The sequence below is a fragment of the Chanodichthys erythropterus genome, chromosome 10 (assembly GCF_024489055.1).
Source record: "Chanodichthys erythropterus isolate Z2021 chromosome 10, ASM2448905v1, whole genome shotgun sequence".
Classification (NCBI taxonomy): domain Eukaryota; kingdom Metazoa; phylum Chordata; class Actinopteri; order Cypriniformes; family Xenocyprididae; genus Chanodichthys; species Chanodichthys erythropterus.
Genome location: NC_090230.1, coordinates 45584020 through 45605556, shown reverse-complemented (window position 1 = coordinate 45605556; position 21537 = coordinate 45584020). Strand labels below are relative to the sequence as shown.

At 37.2% G+C, this 21537-nt stretch overlaps 2 protein-coding genes across 2 annotated transcripts; both read left to right on the top strand.

Moving 5' to 3' along the window:
* Positions 1-9518, top strand: slc9a6b (solute carrier family 9 member 6b). The gene is made up of 16 exons (XM_067399315.1): positions 1-378; positions 2809-3008; positions 3145-3222; positions 3343-3419; positions 3771-3883; positions 3994-4099; positions 5462-5603; positions 5713-5818; positions 6230-6318; positions 6413-6526; positions 6620-6731; positions 6947-7100; positions 7189-7219; positions 7365-7450; positions 8527-8632; positions 8722-9518. The coding sequence occupies exons 1-16, from the start codon at positions 105-107 to the stop codon at positions 9013-9015; spliced, it is 2082 nt and encodes a 693-aa protein (XP_067255416.1). The 5' UTR covers positions 1-104; the 3' UTR covers positions 9016-9518.
* A 423-nt stretch (positions 9519-9941) lies between these two features.
* fhl1b (four and a half LIM domains 1b) lies at positions 9942-19112 on the top strand. Its single transcript, XM_067399314.1, has 6 exons — positions 9942-10101; positions 15745-15925; positions 16565-16739; positions 17657-17826; positions 17986-18172; positions 18290-19112. Exons 2-6 carry the CDS (start codon positions 15770-15772, stop codon positions 18442-18444), a joined length of 843 nt encoding a protein of 280 aa, XP_067255415.1. The 5' UTR covers positions 9942-10101; positions 15745-15769; the 3' UTR covers positions 18445-19112.
* Positions 19113-21537: the final 2425 nt, after the last annotated feature.

Sequence of the window (21537 nt, the reverse complement as noted above, 5' to 3'; positions counted from 1 at the left end):
TGTTGTTGCTGCTGTCTTCGCACCGCTATGTGGAGGTAAATAGATCACCGTGATTCGCATCAACACAGCGGGTGAACTGAACGGCAGACCAGTCTCTCACAGCCATGACGGGATGTCAAAGAAGACGCACCTCCGTCTCGGGGGATTTTATGCTTCCTCGTTTAGTCTGCCTGATGTGCTTTGCTGTCATTAGTCTGGCTGAGAACACGGAGATGGTGAATGTGGTGACGGAGAGGAAAGCGGAGGAGAGCCACAGGCAGGACAGCGCCAATCTGCTCATATTCATTATGTTACTCACACTCACTATCCTCACGATATGGCTCTTCAAACACCGCCGCTTCAGGTTCCTGCATGAGACGGGTTTGGCTATGATTTATGGTGAGATTTAGTTAATGTATTCATATTCAAGTTCACATTCAGGAACCTAACCTCACTAATATCGGGCAAATGTAAGATAAAGTACATCCCAGTTTTGACAGATTTACAAAACTGCTTAGTTTAGCCAGATTTATATATTTATATAAGCTGTTATTAAAGATTTTATCTATTTTTTTTTATTATTGAATTATTGTGTAATAAATTCTTAAAAATTTAAATTTTAGATATGTCAATTAATAAATGTAATATAAAATTCTATTTTAATGCATCACTGTGTAATGAATATTTAAATATAAATTAGAATCTTAATTAATTTATATATTTTAAGTCTTTTTAATGCATTTATTTTGTAATACATACCTAAAATCTAAATGTACATCTTGTGTTTAGTCTTGATTTCTATATTTTAATAAATGTAATACATTTAAGTCCATTTTTAATTCAGTTATTGGTTAATAAATACTTTTAAGTATGTCTTAATTTATAAATGTAATTATTTTTTAAGTAATACAGTTACTGTGTAATAAATATTTACATCTAAATTTAATCTTAAATATAAGTCTTAATTTACAGTGGGTATGGAAAGTATTCAGACCCCCTTAAATTTTTCACTCTTTGTTATATTGCAGCCATTTGCTAAAATCATTTAAGTTCATTTTTTTCCTCATTAATGTACACACAGCACCCCATATTGACAGAAAAACACAGAATTTTTGACATTTTTGCAGATTTATTAAAAAAGAAAAACTGAAATATCACATGGTCCTAAGTATTCAGACCCTTTGCTCAGTATTTAGTAGAAGCACCCTTTTGATGTAATACAGCCATGAGTCTTTTTGGGAAAGATGCAACAAGGTTTTCACACCTGGATTTGGGGATCCTCTGCCATTCCTCCTTGCAGATCCTCTACAGTTCTGTCAGGTTGGATGGTAAACGTTGGTGGACAGCCATTTTTAGGTCTCTCCAGAGATCCTCAATTGGGTTTAAGTCAGGGCTCTGGCTGGGCCATTCAAGAACAGTCATGGAGTTGTTGTGAAGCCACTCCTTCGTTATTTTAGTTGTGTGCTTAGGGTCATTGTCTTATTGGAAGGTAAACCTTCAGCCCAGTCTGAGGTCCTGAGCACTCTGGAGAAGGTTTTCGTCCAGGATATCCCTGTACTTGGCCACATTCATCTATCCCTCGATTGCAACCAGTCGTCCTGTCCCTAAAGCTGAAAAACACCCCCACAGCATGATGCTGCCACCACCATGCTTCACTGTTGGGACTGTATTGGACAGGTGATGAACAGTGCCTGGTTTTCTCCACACATACCGCTTAGTATTAAGGCCAAAAAGTTCTATCTTGGTCTCATCAGACCAGAGAATCTTATTTCTCAACATCTTAGAGTCCTTCAGGTGTTTTTTAGCAAACACCATGAGGGCTTTCATGTGTCTTGCACTGAGGAGAGGCTTCCGTCGGGCCAGTCTGCCATAAAGCCCCGACTGGTGGAGGGCTGCAGTGATGGTTGACTTTCTACAACTTTCTCCCATCTCCGACTGCATCTCTGGAGCTTAGCCACAGTGATCTTTGGGTTCTTCTTTACCTCTCTCACCAAGGCTCTTCTCCCCCGATAGCTCAGTTTGGCCGGACGGCCAGCTCTAGGAAGGGTTCTGGTCGTCCCAAACGTCTTCCATTTAAGGATTATGGAGGCCACTGTGCTCTTAGGAACCTTAAGTGCAGCAGAATTTTTTTGTAACCTTGGTCAGATCTGTGCTTTGCAACAATTCTGTTTCTGAGCTCTTCAGGCAGTTCCTTTGACCTCATGATTCTCATTTGCTCTGACATGCACTGTGAGCTGTAAGGTCTTATATAGACAGGTGTGTGGCTTTCCTAATCAAGTCCAATCAGTATAATCAAACACAGCTGGACTGAAATGAAGGTGTAGAACCATCTCAAGGATGATCAGAAGAAATGAACAGCACCTGAGTTGAATATATGAGTGTCACAGCAAAGGGTCTGAATACTTAGGACCATGTGAAATTTCAGTTCATTTTCTTTTTTAATAAATATGCAAAAATGTCAACAATTCTGTGTTTTTCTGTCAATATGGGGTGCTGTGTGTACATTAATGAGGGAAAAAAATAAACTTTTAGCAAATGGCTGCAATATAACAAAGAGTGAAAAATTCTGAATACTTTCCATACCCACAGTATATATTTTAATGAATTTAATGCATGTAAAGCTTTCTTTTCTTTTTTTTTTCTTTTTTTCCATTAGCACTGTTTTACTGTAGTAACAATATCTGTTACTCTGGTAGAAACTATGATCTCCATAAATATTTGTTCTGGTAGCTTGATAATTGTTTTGGTGATTGTGATTTATCTGTATGTGCTTTGCTTAATGTAATGTGTATTAAAACAATTTTTGACGTATACGTTTTCCATCTCCAGGTTTGTTTGTGGGTGTGATTCTGCGCTTTGGGGTCCATTCGCCACAGGACTTCAATGACATCACCTTGAGTTGTGCCGTGAACAGCAGTCCCACCACCATTCTGGTGAACGTGAGCGGCAGATTCTACGAATACAGCCTGAAAGGAGAGGTGCGGGACAGCAAGGGCCATGATGTGCCAAATGCAGAGATGCTCAGGAAGGTACTGCTGTTAAATCCTCTAAATATCAGAAACATGTTACTTGTGATTTTTAAGTATATTTTTCGTTCCTCCTACTGGATGTGAATGTATAATATATTGTATACAGGATTTTGTTTTCACACTTCTGTTTCTTCAGGTTACTTTTGATCCTGAGGTTTTCTTCAACATTTTGCTGCCACCCATCATCTTTCATGCGGGATACAGTCTCAAACGAGTAAGAATATGATTATCCTAATTAAAACATTGACAAAATTCTGTCTCTTTTATCAGTAACTGATGTGGATGAGCTTGTTTCATTTTTAGTAACCTTTTTTATATTCATTTTAAAAATCAGAGGCATTTTTTCAGAAATTTGGGGTCTATCCTCTGCTACGCCTTTGTGGGCACATTGACATCATGCTTTGTTACAGGGTAAGTGATGCTTTTTAAAAAAAAGAAAAGAGCTTTGTAATGAAAATAGAGTAACAATTTTATTAAGGGTCCAATTCTCACTATTAACTAGTTGCTTATTCGCATGCATATTACTAGGATATTTGCTGTTTATTAGTACTTATAAAGCACATATTAATGCCTTAAGTAATACCTAAACTACCTTACAAACTATTAATAAGCAGTAATTAGGAGTTTACTGGCGCAAAAGTCGTAGTATATAGTTAGTTAATAGTAAGAATTAGACCCTAAACTAAAGTGTGACCAAAAAAAAAAAAATAATAGTATATTTTATATAATTCATTCTGGTTTTGTCAAACTTCCTCTGTGCAGGTTGGTGATGTACGGCTGTGTGGCATTTATGAAAGCCATTGGTCAGCTTGGAGGCGATTTCTTTTTCACTGACTGCCTTTTCTTTGGTGCTATTGTATCTGCTACAGATCCAGGTATTGTTTTTGCTTTAAAAGTAGTACACTGAGCTCTTATATTTAATATATTTGGCTATATTAAAATTCACTTTGAATGATTTCATAACCAAGTTTTTAATTGCTTACAGTGACTGTTCTGGCGATTTTCAATGATCTGAAGGTTGACGTGGATCTCTATGCGCTGATGTTCGGTGAGAGTGTCCTCAATGATGCCGTGGCCATCGTTCTGTCGTCGTGAGTGCAAAATACAACCACACAGGTTCATTTGAGGTCCTCAAGGCTATAGATTCTCATGTTCAGATAATCTAAATTGTACACATATAAATTAGTCACTACGGCTATATTCGCACTGCAAGCCTAAGTGCCTAATTCTCTTTTATTGAAAGAATTTGTCCTCTGCATTTAACCCATCCAAGTTATTGCACACACATTTGGAGTAGTGAGTTGTAAACACACACACTGCAAACCTTGGACACACACACACAGAGAGATGGACAGCCATTTTGCTGTGGCGCCCGGGGAGCAATAAGGGGTTAGGTGCCTTGCTCGAGAGCACCTCGGTCATTTCCTGCCAGTATTGAGAATTGAACCTCCAACCTTTGGGTTACCAGTCTGACTCTCTAACCATTAGGCCACAACTGTCCCGTGTGTAATTTCCTGTGAACACACAATACAACATACACTGGTGTGTAAAATCTTTGGAGTGACTCTCATTAGTCTACAATTGTGGCAAATATTGATCCAGAGTGATGTAAAAGTCACATGAATTCAATGACTGTTAAGACTGCGGTTGCATTGCAAAACATCTGACCTGTATCTGATTTAGGACCACATATGGAAGTTGTCAAAATTACAATAGAAAAGATCAGATTCCATGTGGTTTGAGCTGTTCATACTGTTAAGGAAAAAAAAAAAAAAAAACAGATCCAAGTCGCATATGAGCAAAAAAAAAAAAAAAAAAAGGCCACTTTTGCCAGCAGTCTGAACGTAGCCTACTTCTGTTTATTTAAAGTAAATGATTTATTTTTAATAGATCAGTTCAGAGGTTTAGGGTTGGTAAGATTTTTTTAACGTTCTTGAAAGATGTTTTGTATGCTCATAAAGGCTGCATTTATTTGATCAAAAAAATGCAGTAAAAACAGTAATATTGTGACATCTAAAATAACTGTGTTCTGTTTTGATACATTTTGAAATTGGCAAAGCTGAATTTTCAGCATCATTACTCCCTTCTTCAGTGTCCCATGATCCATCAGAAATCATTCTAATATGCTGATTTGCTGCTCAAGAAACATTTATCATCATTTTCAGTGCTAAAAACAGTTCTGCTGCTTAATATTTTCATGGAAATCATGATACATTTTTTCAGGATTGTTTGATGAACAGTTTTCAAAAGAACAGCATTTTTTAAAATAATCATTTGTAACATTGTAAATGTTTTACTGTCACTTTATATCAATTTAATGCATCCTTGCTAAATAAAAATATTAATTTCCTCTAAAAAACTGCCCCCAGCTTTTCTGTGTATTGTAAGCATGTTCAGTCAATCAGTATTTCTTATTTCAATAAGAAAAAGTATCTTTTCTCACCCTCTAACAGATCAATAGTGGCATACCAGCCTGAGGGAGACAATCGTCACACATTTGATGGCAGTGCCCTGCTCAAGTCTCTGGGTATCTTTCTGGGGTTTTTCAGTGGGTCTTTTGCAATGGGGGCTGCAACTGGAGTCATGACAGCTCTGGTAACTTTATTTTTAGTTTTACTTTTTTTTTAAATTGACATAACTACCCCAAAGAATCAGTCTAAACCTGTCTTAGGTAGTTAATGTATTATTATGTGCTATTATTTAGGTCACAAAGTTCACCAGGCTGAGAGATTTCCCCTTGCTGGAAACGGCCCTTTTCTTCCTCATGTCCTGGAGTACGTTCCTATTGGCTGAGGCCTGTGGCCTCACAGGTAACTATGGCAACACTATGATAAAAATCTTTGTTTAGCCTAATGTTGCATATAACAAAGTGGAAAAAATGAATACTGTTGGTTTATGCAGAAAGGTGACGTCTCGAAATTACAGGAATACTATATGGCCTCAGTGCTCTAATATTTCTATTTTACAATATAATGACGTTATTTACAAACATCTTAAACTATATTTTTAATCAATTATGTTATTGGTAATGAAAACTACAATTAATAAAAATAGTTTCATTATTCAATTATTAAAAATATAAATACTTAAAGTACTAAAATTGCTGAAACTTAAACTAAAGTTTAAATGAAAACTGAACATAAAGTGAATTCAGCATATTAATAAATACAGTACTATAACAGTAGATGAAGAGTACTAAAACAATCTTTGTTTCTGTTTAGGTGTGGTTGCAGTGCTCTTCTGTGGAATCACTCAGGCTCACTATACATACAACAATCTTTCTGCTGAATCAAAGACTAGAGCCAAACAGGTAACATGCATTTAAAAGCCCTCAAACAACTGTACAAACTGTTAGCATAGAAGATTGGTAGACTGATAGTATTGTCCTTCATTTCCCCCAATAGTTGTTTGAGCTGCTGAATTTCCTGGCTGAAAACTTCATCTTTTCTTACATGGGCTTGACACTTTTCTCCTTCCAGCACCATGTGTTTAATCCCTTGTTCATCATAGGTGCATTTGTATCCTTTCGAAGCGGTGTGTTTGTGTTATACTCATGAATTGTGTACGGATAAACATTCACACATTATCCTTGACCGGGGCTTTCATTCTAGTTGGCTATATTTCTTGGCAGGGCGGCCAACATCTACCCCTTGTCTTTCCTGTTAAACTTGGGCCGCAAGAACAAAATTGCCTCCAATTTCCAACATGTCATGATGTTTTCAGGTAATACCTTACCATTTTGAGGGTTAGTTCACCCAAAAATGAAAATTCTGTCATTAATTACTCACCCTCATGTTGTTCCACACTTTTGTTCATCTTCAGAATGCAAATGAAGATCTTTTTGATGAAATCTGAGAGATTTCTGTTCCTCCGTAGACATAGACAATATGCATAATTTCCTGTTTTCTGTTGTTTATGATGTCACGCTGACCTCACAGGGCTCCGAGGGGCTATGACATTTGCCCTCTCAATTAGAGACACTGCGACATACGCCAGGCAGATGATGTTCTCTACCACCCTACTGATCGTTTTCTTCACCGTGTGGGTCTGTGGGGGCGGGACGACCCCCATGCTGTCACTCATGCATATTCGGTGAGTCTCACTGGTCTTACTTGTATTCTAGAAGCAAACTATGTGTTTCTTTCTATTTTGTTGCTGAAATGACATTATCTTTCCACAGAGTGGGAGTGGACACAGATCAAGATAATACTGTAAGTTCTACTCATGTCTGCTGGACCACCGATATCAGAAAAAACGCTGTTTAACATTTAAATATTTACTGTACAAATCTGTACCATAAGGGTACTATAACAGATTTTAACTTTCTTGTCTTGCTTTTTCTCCCTGCTCATACAGGTCACAGCACCAGATGGGATGACACAAAGAAGTACCAAGCATGAGAGCGCCTGGCCATTCAGACTGTGGTACACTTTTGACCACAAGTATCCTTTAGTTGTCCAAGTTGTATCAACTCATTTAATTGTTCTTTAAAAATGACTTATTTACACCCTTGCACCTTAGATATAGTTTTTTTTTTTTGGATCTTAGGCAACCATAATGCATTGTACATCTCCAACAGTATGTCTTCAGTACAGTATGTTAAACAGTAGAGGGCGCTCATGATCAGCTGTAAAATTTACATCAAGCTTTGATTTTTCCATCTTAGATTCACTAATGACACAATTACCACATGACATGCAGTTAAACAAATAATGTTTTTTTTTTTTTTTCATATTTAAATTTTAATTTTACATTTTTGTGATTTAATTAATAGGTTTTCATCAAGTCATGAACCCACAGGTGGAAACCCTGCACTAGAATTTTAATTTTTCATAAACCGTAATAATGATTATTAAGATTATTATTAAAATTATTTTGTTTTATTATAATGATTATTATATAATTATTATAATTCAAGACATTGTGCAAAGTGCAGATACAAAGCCAATGAAATACAGTGAGCATCCTTCCCAAAGTAAAATTTGGCATACAATATATAAATAAAAAGTAATAAATGAGAAATAATAAATGAGAAATAAATGTCAGTGTGCATGAAATGGTCAAAATAATATATAAATCATACAAAAAAAGTATACATATTAATCAAGTTACAGTATAGACATTTATAATGTTACAAAAAAAATCTACTAAATGCTGTTCTTTTTAAATTTGTTCATAAAAAACAAAAAAAACAGCATAGTTATATGATAATAATAAGGATATGGATAGTTATGATAATAATATTAAGCAGCAAATCAGCATATTAAAATGATTTCTGAAGAATCATGTGACACTGAAGACTGGAGTAATGATGCTGAAAATTCAGCTTTGATCACAGGAATAAATTACATTTTAACATATATTAATGTATATTAACGTAATATGAAATTGTGATATTACTGTTTTATTGCATTTTTGATCAAATGAACGTTGTAACAGTATAATGAATAAAAACTAGTAGTATTATAATTATTTATGTCATTTTAAATGATCTTTAATCCTTAATGAAGTGGTGCAGTTATTTAAAACCCTTCCTCACACACAGTGGGCCTCCTCTTACTACAACTCTGCCAGCCTGCTGTGGTCCAATAGCACGCTGTCTTACCAGCTCACAAGCCTATGAGGTAAACCATTGAACCATACCTGCACTTGGCTGTGTAAAATAATATTAGTTTAATCTGATTGGTGCATAATCTTTCCCCCTCCCTGCTAGAATGCCGGTCAATTGCATGATGAGGACACAGAGCTGATTCTAAATGACGGAGGTGGTTTCATGTACAGCGACATGACGATCAGCACGGATTCCCATGGCATGCCCACCACCTCCACGAGCCAGGCTGGTCTTTACTCACTAGCAGGAACCTCAGACGATCCTCTCGACAGGGAGCTTGCGTTCGGAGGCACCCGTCTGGTCCTCCCCACAGATGAGCCTCCAAACCCCCTGACATCATTTCCTCCTCCTCCACCATCCCCACCTCTATCGGACCCTCTGCGCCACAGAGTCTGAGCCTGCGGGACAGCTGCTGACCTCTTGCCCTCTAAAAATGATGCTTTTTTCAAAGATATTAAGTTAAATGATTATTTATGCTTTTATTGGGTTATTTTGTGCCATTAATATTTATTTATTTATCTAGACACTGTTGTTCTATGGTTATGGTGGCTAATCCTTCTGTGGTCTTCCTAATTTCTCAACAAAAACAAAAATGTGCCATAAAAGATCCAAAATAAATTTTGTGTTTGAGTAGTGTATAGCTCAGACTGAACGTCTGCTACTATTGTGAATGCATTGATGTGTCTTGATTGATCATTTCAAAGCCATACATAACTTGTAGGTCAATTGTGGATAAATCTATTTAAAGAAGTGCCTATGTCCAGTTTCCTGGTGTTTGTACTGTGCTTTATGACTCATCATTACCTCATTAACATTTACTTATGGAAAAGAGGTTTCATACTTGTGAAAAAGTGACTTATTTCAGTGTTTGCACACCTTTGACCCTCTAATAAATGATATTTGATGTACTTGTTAAGCCAGTGTTGAAAATTATTTGAGTGCAGTCGTCTTCTTCATTGTTTAATTCACTTTAAAAATATCGATTTCGTCTTTTTACATGGAAATATTGCTAGACGTAGCTTTCTAGAAATTGCTATATAGGCTACTGCCTGATGAAAGTTGGAAAATCTTACAGAAATTGACTTTAAAATCTATTTTTCATCACTGAAAAGGCTCCTGTTTCATCAAATGAAACTGTTGGATCTTAATTTGATTGTTTTTGCAATTAATAAATAAAAACCTAGCTACACGCCCTGTGGATTTACGAATCCTACTATGGTAAAATATCTTAATATTCATGAGCCAAATCTTCGTCATTGGATGGTAACTACGCAGCGCCAGTATTACCTATTTAAAATTAAGAAGAAAGCCTTCGCCATTGGAAGTCTACCAATGAACGTTAGCATGACCTGATATATATTTATGAGCGAAGACTTCGCAACAACCCACCAACGCAAAACCGAACCAAGTGCAAAACACATTGAAACGTTGCTGTGACTGCAGCGGACAGGACACTTACAGCACCGTGTCCCTCAGAAAGAGGTAAGTTCAACTTTCTCAACGTTAAATAACAGGATAACAAGGCAGAGAAATTCACGTTTTCTTATTAGGACACAGTCACAGGAACGTGCTATTCTGAATACATGTAAAGACCTGTACCGAGAAAAACATCAAATAATAGAGGCAGAAAATTTGGCAAAGTAATGTTTTCATATTTGAGTAAATAAGTAATAATATATTTAAAAATATATTTAAAATGATTTCAGAAAATATTATAATCAGTTTAGTGTTCAACTGGAATTTATTTCACCTGCCAGCAAGAATTATTACAAACATCCTTCACTCTACTCTTGAAAAAAGTTCACATTTTCAAAATGGTTTCGCTGTTTAATATTTAATCTGACCAAGACAAAAATCTACCTTTACATGTGCAGTATGCCATTTTGATTAACCTCTATGATCTACCAGTGAGTGAGTCTGAATATGAAGTGCACTAATGTAAGTACAGTAATGGGGCGTTGGCTGCAGGGATTTTCTGCATGTTCTTTCAGCCTCTGAAATCTGTTTCTGATTAAAGATTTTCACTCCAGAGATCTAGCCACATGTCGAAAACATGGACTGATGGGCTGAGAGACTCGCTGGACAGTTTGTGTCTAAATTGTGTGCAGAAAGGAATTTACCCATGAGGGTGATAAATATCAGATATCTGTCTTTGATGTCCATAATTCTGTCATTATCTGTTGCACATTCAGAGGAAGTAAAATGTACAGAAAAATTATTATGCTATCATACCATGTCTGGCATTCGTTAGATCCATTTTCCCATTTGGACACTTTTTTTGCTGGCTGAATATTATTTGTCTTTACAGACACTGAATTAAGTGTGTTATTAATATACAAATGTGTTTCTGCACACCTTAGTCCATAAATGAATAACAATGAGTATTATAATGCACCTTTAAAATTGGAACCAAACTCCCTGTTCATACCCCAAGACAAGTATTGTATTGTATCAAGGGCACATAGACAATCTCATGTGTATGAGTCACTGTCTCAGGACTGATTATGAATCAGGAGCCAGTTGCAACAAACTTCCTAAAAATGTAAGACAAACTTTGAAACTATTTTATAACAGGTTTTCTTAAGGAGTACACAATGATCCTTAAAAACATTTGACATGGACCAACAACAGATATCTGTTGCTCATTTATGTCAGATCCATGCAGATCCAGTTTTACATCCATGAAATGATCTTGTGTTCTCCTGCTACCAAGAACACAGTGGGGACCTGTAAAGCATTTGGAATTCCCTTAATGTCAGATGAAAAGTGATTCATTTCATTTCCATTTTTGCTTACTGGGGCCTTTTTAAAAGCATATGCGGAAACATTTAGGTAAGAACTCAGTGGATTGATACTCTGTTTTTCAAATCACTCTGTTCTGTGTATTTGACTATACATGACAGCAGATGAATATCAGTGAGTGCTTCAACAAATATTACAAACTGTTTGCTTAGGGTGTAAAGGCTGATATTTACACCATATGGCTGATTATAAAGTTGATAAGAAACAGCTTTGATTATTATTCTCTGGAATTTTCTGATTGGTCAATCTCAACATTCAGATATTTCCTAATTGCCCTCCCACACAGCAGTCTTTTTTGAAGTATTTCTCCCATAGGGATTTTAAAATATCTTCATTATAGAGTTACAAACCAAGAACCAAACCAACCACCTATAAGGTGAATCCCATTTGTTTTGGAGCAAAAGTATTTGAAAATCAGACAAAGGTTCAAGACTGTCTACTTAGCCTAAATGAGGGAGAGAACTACAATTAAGCAAGCATTGCAAATGACAATCTAACTAAAAACAATGGAGAAACTATTGAATTAAAATGATGATTAAATCCTGTATAAGCATATATTTTACGTCTATAGCAAAATATGCTTATATACTGTATATATACAAATATTTAAAGGGGACCTATTATGCAAAATTCACTTTTATACGGTTGTTTGAACATTGATGTGTGAGAACAACCAGCCTATAACGGTAAAAATCCACTCACTCAATCTACCCTGTTAGCATAGACACAGCCCTGAGTCAGAAGCACAGAGTCCGCCACTTCTGTATCCTCGCTGTAGCAGTTGGAGTTGTACAATGTCTGTGCCAAAGAGGCATTACAAGTGTTTTGGGGTGTACCAATGCACATAAGAGTCTCCATAGACTCCCGACAAGGAAATGTCCTAAAGAAAATCGGTAAAGTCTTATACGTTTGCGCCAATCATTTTGCGACGGACTGCTTTACAAACGAGGGTCTTTTCAATGACTCGAGATTGTCCTGCTTTGTTGTTGCTGGTTTTCTGGCCAGGGTTGCCAGCTCTGTGCAACAAAAGTAGCCCAATGCCCAGTCAAACGTAGCCCAAAAATAGCCCAATGCGATTTTCTCCATCGGAATTTGTACGTCTGGGGGGGTGTTTTGGGGGTGCTGGAGTGCCGAAATCGTACTTACGGGGTTGGAAATCAACCCGTGGGAAAACCACAGACTTGGCAACACTGGTTCTGGCAATCTGTCTTAAACTGATATGTCAGAGCATGAGCTCTTGAAGCTCCAACCTATTCTTGAAAGGGGACCGGGAGCACCAGCTCATTTGCATTTGCGTCTTTAACGGTTTATAAGCTATTGTTAAAAATCAATTCCCCAATGGAGAAAATTAATGGGATTTTTATTTCCGGAACCTGACTGTTGCACTATATTGCTCTTTTGACTGCAGAATGAGCAATCAGAATGAAGTATTCCAGAACGCCATGTAATAAGAAGCCTATTGTTAGAGCCAGGTCCCTTTAAGAGATACATTATAAATCATAATGAATTCATGAATGCATCAGTGTAATTATATGATGGTTTAAATGTGGCCCCAGATTAACCCTAGAGAGAGAGAGACAGTAGTCTTGTTTGAGTTTCCTCTTTGTGAAAGTGTATTTAGGAGTGCAGATCAAGAGGACTAGGGTTACACCGCTGGCCAGCCGTCTCGCCTGTTCTTCTTACCGCTGCTTCACAGGCTTCCTGTTTCCAAGCGTTTGCCACATTCTTCAGCAAATACATCATGCCAACACAACAACACTCTGCCAAGACCCCCTCAATTTTCCCAGCTGTATAACAGGGTTGATTCCATTACCAAATTTCAGATGACCCACCTTGGCTAATCAGGACCATTTGTACCTTAAAATGCATTTAAAATAGAAAAAGAAACATTTATTCAACATATGTTTCTCTGTTTGGGTTAGAGCATATGCACAAGTGCATTCATGTGTGTGGTTTTCGAATGCAGTAATTACTGTAAAAGTGATGTTTTGAGCTAACCAGCAGGTGATGTCATTGCCCAACTTCTAAATTGGTCGCCTTCATCATATGCACCACACCCTATTGTGGGCCTACAAAGAAAAATAAGTTGTTAAATGCACGCAAAAGCAACATAAAAGAGGAAAAAACATGGTCAGTATCACCATATTATTTTTCTCTTCAACTGAGGTCTCACAGGCTCTCAAGTTTCCTCATATCGCATCAACCAATGGGTCGCGAGCAGCCTGACTGTTCCAGTGCTTCCCTTCGTTTGCTTTGGCTGCTACGCTCGCTCGACTGTGTTCCAGATGCTGGTGCATGAGGTCATCCTGAAACCAGATTCCAGTCTCAACAGTCTGCCATCTCCCTGGAGATCACATTAAATATTTGACTAAAACAAGGGTCTGTCAGTTCGCCATTACATCAGCGTCTATAAAAATGCCCCCTTTCACACTTATCTGTGACCCATTTAGAGGGTTCCCTTATTGCTCATGATTTGTTTTAATTGAGCTGTTTGCTATTAATTATAACCATGTGAATGAAGCTGTGGCCTTGCGGTTAGCACATGTGGGCGATGTGAGTTTGAATCTGGGGTGGGTTTCATACAAATCTGATGGAAAAATTCGGATAAATGATGACGCATAATAAAAATATGCTTACATTGTTATTAAGTCTTTTCAGAAAAACAAATGTTCTTAATTTTAAGCTAGAAAATACAATGAAAATAGTTAAGAAATATTATCCTCAAAAATGTTTTGTGAATCTAGCCCCTGGTTCACGTTGTTCTCCTCAATTTCTGTCCTCACTTGACTCCCATAAAAACACCATAAATCCAATTTTAAAAAGTATGAGCCAGTGATCTTTGAGCTTTGGTGAGCGGCTGTTAGAACTGAGCGAAAATGTGATCTCCAAATGTCTATCTGGTCTGTCATTAAAGTTAACTGACCAGGAAACACAGAACTGGAAAAGGTATCATAAAGAACAGCACATTTCGGAAGTCTTCGAACTTTCTGGAAAAAACAAGTCCACTTTTGCCAAGCCCTGTAACAGTATCCAACATATTTAAGCCTCATTACAATTCAGAAACTTCTCCTGTGTCCATTTAAAAAAAAAAAAAAATGCTAAAACAGACATGGACTGGAGATTTGGGTTTAGATGCGTTAATAGGACCACTGGGTCAGTAGGAGACCTACACTAGAAAAATACATTTGTGAGAAATTGAAGGTAGAGTTTATTCTGGTTTTGGCAGTGATGTTAGAACTTGAGCAAAACACATTTATGCACTGTGCGGTACAGTTTGCCCAGTTTCATTTGAAGCTTTGAGATCCTCGAGCTCCCCATCCATAAAGGATGTTAGTTTAGAGTTTACATTTGAAAAGGAGACAGGAAAGTAAACGTATTACTTCTTCCTCAGCTTTTGGGACTTCAGTGTAGATCAGTAAAATATGTCACACCACAGCCATTATTTACTTGACAGACAGCCCACCAGGAAGTTATTCAGATCTGATGCATGCTAAATAATTAAGCAGACATGTATGCTCGCTGCAAAGTGAATGAGAGCTTCCCTCTTTAAACTTTGTTAAAGAACTGTTAACATTCCTCATCTCACCACATGCATTCCAGACATACTTCTGCACGTATAAACCAAGGCGATCAAATGCACATGCACATATTCGTTTGAAGCATTTGCACAAAAGTTCATATTTCTCGTGAAGTGTTTGGTAACGTGCCCTCATTTTTAATGACTACATGGGAAAGTTCCCAGTGACGTTTGTTTTGGCGAGTGAAACCAAACCAACCAGGCATTCGTTTATAATCGAATATCTCATAACAAATTCAATGTTCTTTGTATTTCCTTGACTGGTTCACGACATCATTTGATTTAGGCATGAATGTGTGTAATGAATGCGCCGTTTCATTATTACTGAATAGATTTATCATCTTACTGAACGAAGGATCTGTCTTACTTCCATCCCTTCCTGCCAGTCTGCTAACCTGCTTTATAGCTGAACTGAACGCGCTATCAGATCAAGATAAGACCTGAGGACAATAAAAAAACATGTGCTGTGTGTTGTTTCTATGGTTACATAACAGCTCAAAGCAATTTTGCCCCTCCGCCTAAGGGAAAACGGAACAAACACTCTCTTATCAATAAATTACCCTACACCGCTTCCTGGGGAAACTCTGAACACTGTTAGTTACATGAGGGGGTGTGGGACGTGTTAAACTTTTTCTTTTTTTTTCAAAAGATGCATTTTTTTTTTCTACATTTATACATCATGATGCAATTTTATGACCTAATTTTTATGATCACGATGAGGTAATCGCTGTTATTATTTCTCACAGCTATTCCTGGGTTTATTGGGGAACAATGGCAGACCGTTCCAACTGTTTTTACTGTCGCGAGGACCTCAGTGGAAAGAAGTTCGTGAGGAAAGACGAGAAGCAAGTCTGCGTGCGATGCTTTGACAAGTTCTGCGCCAACACCTGCACAGAGTGTCGGCGCCCAATCAGCACCGAGTCTAAGGTAACACGTGATATCTGGATCGGTATGTTTGTGTTTTTTTCCCATGGTTGGTAAAATGCCACAAAACCTAGAATGAAATCTTGATGAGATGAGATAAGATGCTTGAATGTTTTGGCTGCATTTATTTGATAAAAAAAATACAGTAAAACGGTGATATTGTGAAATATTCTTACAATTTAAAAATACATTTTCTATTTTAGCATATTTTAAAATGTAATTTATTCCTGTAATGTCATAGCTGAATTTTCAGCATCATTGCTTCAGTCTTCAGTGTCACATGATCCTTCAGAAGTCATTCTAATATGATGATTTGGTGCTTGAGAAACATTTCTTATTCTCAATATTGGAAACAGTTGTGCTGCTTAATATTGTTTTGGAAACTGATAAATTTTTTCTGGATTCTTTGACAATAAGACAAGCATTTATTTGAAATCGATATTTTGTAACATTATAAATGTATTTACTGTCACTTTTTGATTAATTTAATGCATCCTTGCTGAAAAAAAAATCTTACTGACCCCTTTTGAATGGTAGTGTATATTTATGAATATATTACTTTCACAAATTATGTTATATTATATTAGATTATATTATATATCAAGTGTGTACATCTCTCAGTCTTGGTTCCTGTCTGTGTAGGAGCTTCACCATAAAGGGCGGTACTGGCACTCAGATTGTTTCCGATGTGCAAAATGCTATAAGAACCTGGCCAAGGAGTCTTTCACCTCCAAGGATGACAAGATCCTGTGTGGGACGTGTAGCTCACGTGTGGATGCCCCTCGCTGCCATGGCTGCTACAAGCCCATACTGGCAGGTATGAATATAAATGTATATGTATTTTTATATAAATTAATTATAATTCATTATCAAATATATATCTTCACTGTAGCAAATTGAAAGACAGGGCCTCCTCAGCATATATTTAACATTTAAGAGGGTTTTAAGGGATAGTTCACCCAAAAATCCCATGATTTACTCACCCTCAAGCCATCCCAGGTGTATATGACTATCTTCTTTCAGACGAACACAATCGGAGATATATTTAAAAATATCCTTATTCCTCCAAGGTTTATAATGGTTGTGAATGGCCCAAATTCTGAAAAAAAAAAAAAAAATGCATCCATCCATTAAAAAAGAAAAAAAAAAAACCCTCAGATTCCAGGGGGTTAATAAAGGCCTTCTGCACTACGCCATGACATACAACGCGTAGTACATCATGGCATTGTGTTCTAAGTCATGGAAGTTAACGCTTTTTGGACTAACGTTGAATGCTTATGGCTGTCGCGCCGGAAGCTCATTATTTTACTTTGTAAAGTTTTAAATAAGGATACACAAACACATCGATTCACTTTTAACCCCCACTGTCATATGGATTCTTTCTTTTTTTTTTTTTTGTCTTCTGAATTTGGGCTACCATTCACAACCATTAGGAACCTTGGAGGACTAAGGATATTTTTAAATGTAACTCTAATTGTGTTCATCTGAAAGAAGATGGTCACGTAGGATGGCTTGAGGGTGAGTAAATCATGGGATAATTTTCATTTTTGGGTGAACTATCCCTTTAAGACGGCTTAAATTAATTGAAATAAAGCAACCATTAAACTGAAACACAAAATAAAGACATAATCTGACATTATATTTCTTGTTTAATTCATTTCCTTTGTATATATAATATCTTCATGTGTAACAGACTGTATTTTCCATTTTTACCTTCTACTGTGTTTGATACAGGCACTGAGAATGTGGAATACAAAGGCAACTCATGGCATGATGAGTGTTTCATCTGCTACCAGTGTCAAAAGCCAATCGGCTCCAAAAGTTTCATAACAAAGAACAACAACATCTACTGCAGCCCTTGCCACGAGAAGAAATTTGCCAAACAATGTGCTTGCTGTAAGAAGGTATAGAGAAATTAATGGATTTTTTTATTACTTAAGATTTCTTAATATTCTGTAAATACAAACATGTTCTTTTATAAAATAAAGGCATTTTATGATAATAATGACTGTCAAGAGATGCCTCACTGTATTGTTTCCACATGTTTTGGCCCATTCCTCCAGCCCATTACCACAGGAGGTGTGAATTACCAGGACCAGCCGTGGCATTCAGAGTGCTTTGTGTGCTCCTCCTGCCGAAAGCCTCTGGCTGGCACCAGCTTCACCTCCCATGAGGAAAAGGTCTACTGTGTGGACTGCTACAAAAGCACTGTGGCCAAAAAATGCAGCGGCTGCCAGAATCCCATTACAGGTCTGAATCCACACACATACATTATGCACAATTCTCGACTTTATGCATTCTTCTTGAACGTTGTGTATTTAACTTGAACTAAAGTGACAAATAAATCTACTTTTTCTCATCCCACAGGATTTGGCAAGGCTACGAACGTAGTGAACTATGAGGGTGGCTCTTGGCACGATTACTGCTTTAACTGTAAGAAATGCTCCCTCAACCTGGCAGACAAGCGCTTTGTAGCTCGCAATGGAGACATTTACTGCTCTGACTGCTCCAAGAAACTGTAAGCGCCCGCTCACCACGGAGATGCAGAAAAGTGAGATTAATTCAGAAAAAAATATCAGCATTCATTTCAATTTATACAGAAATCCCACATAAATATGTTGAAGTATTGACAAAGGCTTCTGTTATGTTGGTTCTGGCTTCTTTATGAGGGGAGTTTGATATTTCCTGTGAGAAATTTTACGTTTACCTAGAGGCTTTAATAGGAAAACTTTTCCTCTCTCTTTCCAATGGCCCATTTGTCTCAGGAAAGATAGTGTGAAAGGATGAAAGATGGATAATGACGAGAGGTGAGAAGAATTTGAGAGGTTGTTTATTGCCGGTACATCTGTGTTTCAGAAAGACTCATTTCATTGTATCTAATCTAGCTTTGTGTTTATAACGTTTAAATCTGTAACAGCTTGTAATCGTGGCCGCTGAACTTTACAGTACTATGTGTCTTCAGTATCTTTTAGATACTTTTGCTTCTTTGTGATTTGAAATACTAATTGTTCCTTTTTTTGTCAGTGACAATATAAAAACCCATTCTGGAAAAAATTAAAATGTGCAGCTTTTGTCTATTTTTACTTACACATTCTCCTTGCTGTAATTCAAATGAAAACTATGTTATTTTACCATTGTATGATCTGAGAAACATAAAGTTGAGATTCTGAGAAAACTGCTTATGTCATTTATATTTGCCATGTGCTGTCTGCCGTCTCTTTTTTCATACAACAGCGACATCTAGTGCCACAATGTAGCACAGAATCAGTAAATGTTTAATCACTTCAAACCAGTATTAGTTCACCCAAAAATGTCATTTCTGTCATTAATTACTCACCCTCATGTCGTTGCAAACCAGTAAGACCTTCGTTCGTCTTCGGAACACAAATTAAAATATTTTTGATGAAATCCGAGGTTTTTGTTTTTTTTAACCACACATAGGCAGCAACATCATTGCACATTTTGAGGTCCAGAAAGGTATTAAAGACATTCTTAAAATAGTCCATGTGACTACAGTGGTTCAACCATAATGAAAGATAAAAAATAACGACTTTATTAAACAACTTCTCTCCCCTGTCAGTTTCCTACGCAGTTGACGTAGTGAACGCAGTGCAGGCTTCTGTGTTCTACGTCAGAACGTCGACTCATTATTGGCCAGCTCCTGCATCAGCTTCACACGCATGCGGCGTGCTGCCCATGTGAACAGTGTCGGCCAATATGAGCCGGTATTCGGATGTAAGCACTGGTCTTATGGGTTTGGGATGACATGAGGGTGAGTACTTAATGACAGAAATTTAATTTTTGAACTAACCTTTTAAAACTCTAAAAAAAAATCCTTTATTTTTAAATGACAATCTCTTGTTAATTTAATTGTGCTTTTTAAACATTCTATAAAATAAAATGTGTATTAAATATTTTGTATTACAATAGAACACAAATATGTTACCAGCTTAGCAAAATTAATTATGTTATATTAATGGTGTCAAAATTTCAAAGTGTTTGGTAAGCATAACTCTGTCAAATATAACATGATGGTTTCAGCACCATTGATAGATTGGCTGGTAGAAGAAAGTCATAAATCTAGGATGGTTTGAGGGTGAGTAAATTATGGGATAATTTAAGCCTAGTAGATGCACTAGTACTCAATACCAAAGAAACATGCCAGTGAAAAACAAGAAACAGTTGATTTTTGAGGAAAGCAATCACGTTTTTTGTTTTGTTTGTTTCTGATGTCGAAATAAAACTGAACACCTCAAAATTGTCATAAATCAAGGTCAACACAACAGCCTCTTAAATGTCTAGAGTCAAGTCTCAGTTAAGCTCAACTGCTCAAAAAGTGCATAAGTAAACCAATATCATTCAAAAGTCTCTTCAATAAATCAAATTAAATAGTCAAAGCCTACTTGCACTGGACGACGTGCTGGTTTCAGCCTCATCGTCGGCTGCAGCGCATGTCCTCATCTAATATGTGAAGCACCTGCGATTCAGCAACTAGCTACAGGTGCTGGTCATATAATTAGAATATCATCAAAAAGTTGATTTATTTCACTAATTCCATTCAAAAAGTGAAACTTGTTTATTATATTCATTCATTACACACAGACTGATATATTTCAAATGTTTATTTCTTTTAATTTTGATGTTTATAACTGACAACTAAGGAAAATCCTAAATTCAGTATCTCAGAAAATTAGAATATTGTGAAAAAGTTCAATATTGAAGACACCTGGTGCCACACTCTAATCAGCTCATTTAAAACTTAAAACATCTGCAAAGGCCTTAAATGGTCTCTCAGTCTAGTTCTGTAGGCTACACAATCATGGGGAAGACTGCTGACTTGACAGTTGTCCAAAAGACGACCATTGACACCTTGCACAAGGAGGGCAAGACACAAAAGGTCATTGCAAAAGAGGCTGGCTGTTCACAGAGCTCTATGTCCAAGCACATTAATAAAGAGGCGAAAGGAAGGAAAAGATGTGGTAGAAAAAAAAGTGTACAAGCAATAGGGATAACCGCACCCTGGAGAGGATTTTGAAACAAAACCCATTCAAAAATGTGGGGGAGATTAACAGAGTGGACTGCAGCTGGAGTCAGTGCTTCAAGAACCACTACGCACAGACGTATGCAAGACATGGGTTTCAGCTGTCGCATTGCTTGTGTCAAGCCACTCTTGAACAACAGACAGCGTCAGAAGTGTCTAAAGACAAAAAGGACTGGACTGCTGCTGAGTGGTCCAAAATTATGTTCTCTGATGAAAGTAAATTTTGCATTTCTTTTGGAAATCAGGGTCCCAGAGTCTGGAGGAAGAGAGGAAAGGCACACAATCCACGTTGCTTGAGGTCCAGTGTAAAGTTTCCACAGTCAGTGATGGTTTGGGGTGCCATGTCATCTGCTGGTGTTGGTCCACTGTGGTCCAAGGTCAATGCAGGTCATGCTTCCTGCTGCTGACCAACTTTATGGAGATGCAGATTTCATTTTCCAACAGGACTTGCACCTGTACACAGTGCCAAAGCTACCAGTACCTGGTTTAAGGACCATGGTATCCCTGTTCTTAATTGGCCAGCAAACTCGCCTGACCTTAACCCCATAGAAAATCTATGGGGTATTGTGAAGAG